Source organism: Priapulus caudatus, unplaced genomic scaffold, assembly GCF_000485595.1.
Source record: "Priapulus caudatus unplaced genomic scaffold, Priapulus_caudatus-5.0.1 Scaffold1882, whole genome shotgun sequence".
Lineage (NCBI taxonomy): Eukaryota > Metazoa > Priapulida > Priapulimorpha > Priapulimorphida > Priapulidae > Priapulus > Priapulus caudatus.
The window spans coordinates 35504-39230 of record NW_014578943.1 but is presented as its reverse complement, the minus strand read 5'-3'; the positions used below and the strand labels follow the sequence as shown (position 1 = coordinate 39230).

The 3727-nt window shown below is 41.5% G+C and overlaps 1 protein-coding gene across 3 annotated transcripts in view; it reads left to right on the top strand.

The window, feature by feature from the left end:
- LOC106817825 (sterol O-acyltransferase 1-like) overlaps nucleotides 1-3727 on the top strand; it is a 24027-nt gene that overhangs the window by 3420 nt on the left and 16880 nt on the right. The window contains exons 1-3 of one of the 3 annotated variants that reach the window (XM_014822526.1): nucleotides 1693-1783; nucleotides 2769-2811; nucleotides 3400-3551. In XM_014822526.1, the coding sequence (XP_014678012.1) occupies nucleotides 1708-1783; nucleotides 2769-2811; nucleotides 3400-3551 (271 nt within the window). In that variant the 5' untranslated portion in view covers nucleotides 1693-1707. Of the gene's footprint in view, nucleotides 1-1692; nucleotides 1784-2768; nucleotides 2812-3388; nucleotides 3552-3727 lie in introns of those variants that run through there. The other 2 variants (XM_014822527.1, XM_014822530.1) reach the window with 2 other exon arrangements.

Sequence of the window (3727 nt, the reverse complement as noted above, 5' to 3'; positions counted from 1 at the left end):
TGCGACAATCGATTTCCAGGGCGACTTTTTGCTCATTTGGGGGTGCGCCCCGATATCGTATTTTCGGGGCTTCTTTTTGGCATTTCGCGGGGCGAAATCGCCCGCCTGCCCCCGTGTATTTTTTTCCCCTGCGTTGCCGGCCTCTAATATGCGATGCGATGTTCGAATCGTGCACCAAGATCCGTACTTTATTTGTTCGTTATACCTTCCGTTGTTATATTCCCTCGCTGGTCTGTCGGCTCTCAAACCAAACATCAGTTTCTTGGCAGGTCGCACGCCATGCATCGCGATAACAAGCTTGGTGTGCACCGTGGGACTGGTGTCCGCTCTGGGCGCACGCGGTCGCTTACTCGCCGCGCAGCACCGCACTACATGCGCCTCACGCAGCAGGAGTTCACCGCACTGCGGCGGACGTTCTCGTGCCAGGGCATCGTCAGCCTCATCATGCTCATGCAGCTCCATTCTCGCCACATCTCCGCGACGAGTTCAAGGACATCAGGTCGGCGCGCGACCTTGGACACCAAGTCGTGGGAGCTCGGTCGGCAACCGACCGTCGTTCTTAGCTCCTTCACCACCGCGGCAGGCCTGTTCGGCCGGCAGCAGGTGATGGAGGGCGAGGAGTCGGAGTCGTCCACGCTACTGGCGTCGTCGCACCCGAACACTTCCCCGTCGGCGAGAGGCGTCGATCGACGGAGGAGAAGAGGACGAGGATGAGGATGAGGATGCTGAGGATGAGGAAGAGGAGGACGACGAGTGATCTGGCGTGACGATGACCCTCCGGTCGAAATTACGCGTCGAGCGAGCGATGGAAGTGGCAATAAACTGTAATATTCCTCGTTTAATTGCCTCAATCTGTCTAGAATTGTTTTACTATATTGCGTGTGATTATTTTGCATGCATGGCTAATGTTTGATCTCTCTTCGTGCATAATGCTTTTACGACCATCTCCTTGAATGCATGCTATGTGAAATACGACGTAATTTACGTGTAAAAAGTTTTCTGTGGTATGGATTTGAAATAATGTATTGACACATACATTCGTATGGTATTTTTACGTACATTTGTACAAGATGTAACCATATAAGCGTACATTTACACTTCGTACATAACATATGTAACAAGTAATTACTCTTATGCTGTTGTTAATTTCAAACGTCTATTGCAACCCTCATTAAAGGTTAATTCATGGCGAACACATGGTTTTCTCATGCCGACACAATTGCATTTAGTAGAAACACCATGTGTCTAACAGTTACAATTAATTGCTATATCACAAAATACAAAAGACAAAAACAAACCAAAACAACCAACAAACATAACAAAATAACCAAAACAAAAAACCAAAAAACAAACAAACAAAAAAATAAAATATCAAGAGCTGAAAGCTTTTGAGAACAAAAATATTAGAAAACGAAAACAGAATGATTTCACATGATCACGATCATGAAAAATTTCACATAATATATCACATACTGCACTATTATTATCCATTATTATTATTTATTACGCGTTGTCATTTATTATTATGTATTATTATGTCTAAATATAATACCACCACCTATCAGTAATCGTTATTGATTTATAGGTGCGATTTTCAGTTGGTTGGTCCATGAATGAGTGAGTCAGTATATTGCGCACCTATGGTCATTGCTCTTATACCAGAGCACTTATATCAACTCTGCTTATACCTCACCAATCCGCCTCCAGATGGCGACAAAGTCTGTCTATGTTCACGGATCTGTAAATCTCAGCTGTAAATCACATAGGGGCATACTGAAAAAAAGTAAGAGGTCTTTGGATTTTTTAAGGCGTGTATTGTAAAATTGGTCATTGTGTTGAATGAAAATTGTAGTTTGTACACTTATCGGTTCAAGGATAGAGATGATGTCCAGGACGGTGATAGGATAGGATGTTTATTACTGGACATGCTCTCGATCTATCCTTGACTTGAGCCCACTTATGCAGATAATCATAAGGTCTATGTCCCCCTGACCTCTGTTTGACCTGGCTCGTTTAGCTATTTCTGACTAATAGTAATACATTATTATGTTATCATATATATATAATATATATAGGGTTAGGGTTAGGGTTAGTCAGAAATAGCTAAACGAGCCAGGTCAAACAGAGGTCAGGGGAACATGGACCCTATACGAGGCCCACTTATCACCAATATTTGCAATAATACAGGGCTGCCAACTCTCACGCATTGACTCGCGTGAGACTCGCGCATTTTGACCAAATCTCACGCTCTCACACTGATCTTACAATATCTCACGCACAGCAACAAAATGTCGAGATATCTCACGCATGAATATCTATCTCTTCATGAATAAAACGCTGAAATATCTCACGCACAGCAAAAAAAATCATACAATATCTGAAAACAGTCACTTTAGTATGCACCAAATTGCACAAATTGAAGTTATAAAATGCAAAAGCTCCCTCCTACCGTGGGAGGGGGGAATCCCCCTCCCACATCCACCCCCAACTCGGTCGCTTCGCTCCCTTGTTGGGTTACATTATTATAGCTGTACTGCTACTAGTACTCGTAGTAGTAGTAAATGTTATTCGTCAAGACCCTATATTATGAGATCTAGAATTTCCTCAGTCCCTACTTTTGGAGTATACCTACCAGCGATGGATGCAGGAACTACCAGTGTATCAATATCTATATCCAGATAAGATCTAGCGGTGATTATCTTAGTGATCAATCTTATCATGACAAGTTGTCATCGTAGAAATATTTCAAATTCTTTTGTCACTTCTAGATGCTACTTGTTTTATGAGTGAAGTGGCCAAACAACAAATTATGTGAGTATATATGTTAGTAGAAACTAATATATCTTTACCACAAATTTACATATGATTGTTAAAACAGGATAAAAATGCTATGGCCATGCGTATACACATGAACATATGACGTATAATAATTTGTATACATATGTTCGTGATATGCGATACACAATAAGTTTATTGCAGTGTGTGGATCTATATATTTTTGTCAGTGATAAATGTAGCATGAAAGTGTAACAGGATTGTTGTTATCCCTGTTTTATGCTGTTTTGACTTTTGTATTATAGACTTCTAGAAATATATGCTGACCTCAGTACAGTGTGCATGGGTAAATATACCCCCAGTCCTGCAAACATATAGCATATGTGTGTTGTATATATATGTGGCATTAAATAAATAGTGTCAGTGATAGAGAAAAGAATGAGTAAATAAAAGGGGGAGGAAGCCAGAGAGTAAATCGAATCGATAAAGATAGAGAAAGGGGGTGGGAGAGGAGGAGAGAGTTGAATGAGGGAGAGGGTGGAGGTAACAGGAGGGAAACTGATAAAATATGTACTTCATATACAATTTAAAATGAGAGTGTGTTTGTGCACAGGCGGTTGCTAGAATGACGGCAGTAACGGCCTACTGTCCACGAAATCCCTGGAGCTGGAGAGAGCCAGGCAAGAATGGGATATCATTGGAGACAATCCTCACTAGAGACATAAGTTGCAAGACCTGCTCCAGCCACATGAAGGCTTCAGACATCTTCAGCCAGGGTGCGATTCAGTGTTATGTTGTTTACGAAAAGCGTAGCTGACGTCTCCTCAGCTAGTAATAAATTTAAAATGCTGACTAGTTCTTAAACAAATTTGGTGAATAATTAAGTATACCAGGTCACAGGTACAGAGAGTGTAAGTCAAGTATATTTCAACTGACCTGCATATATATATAT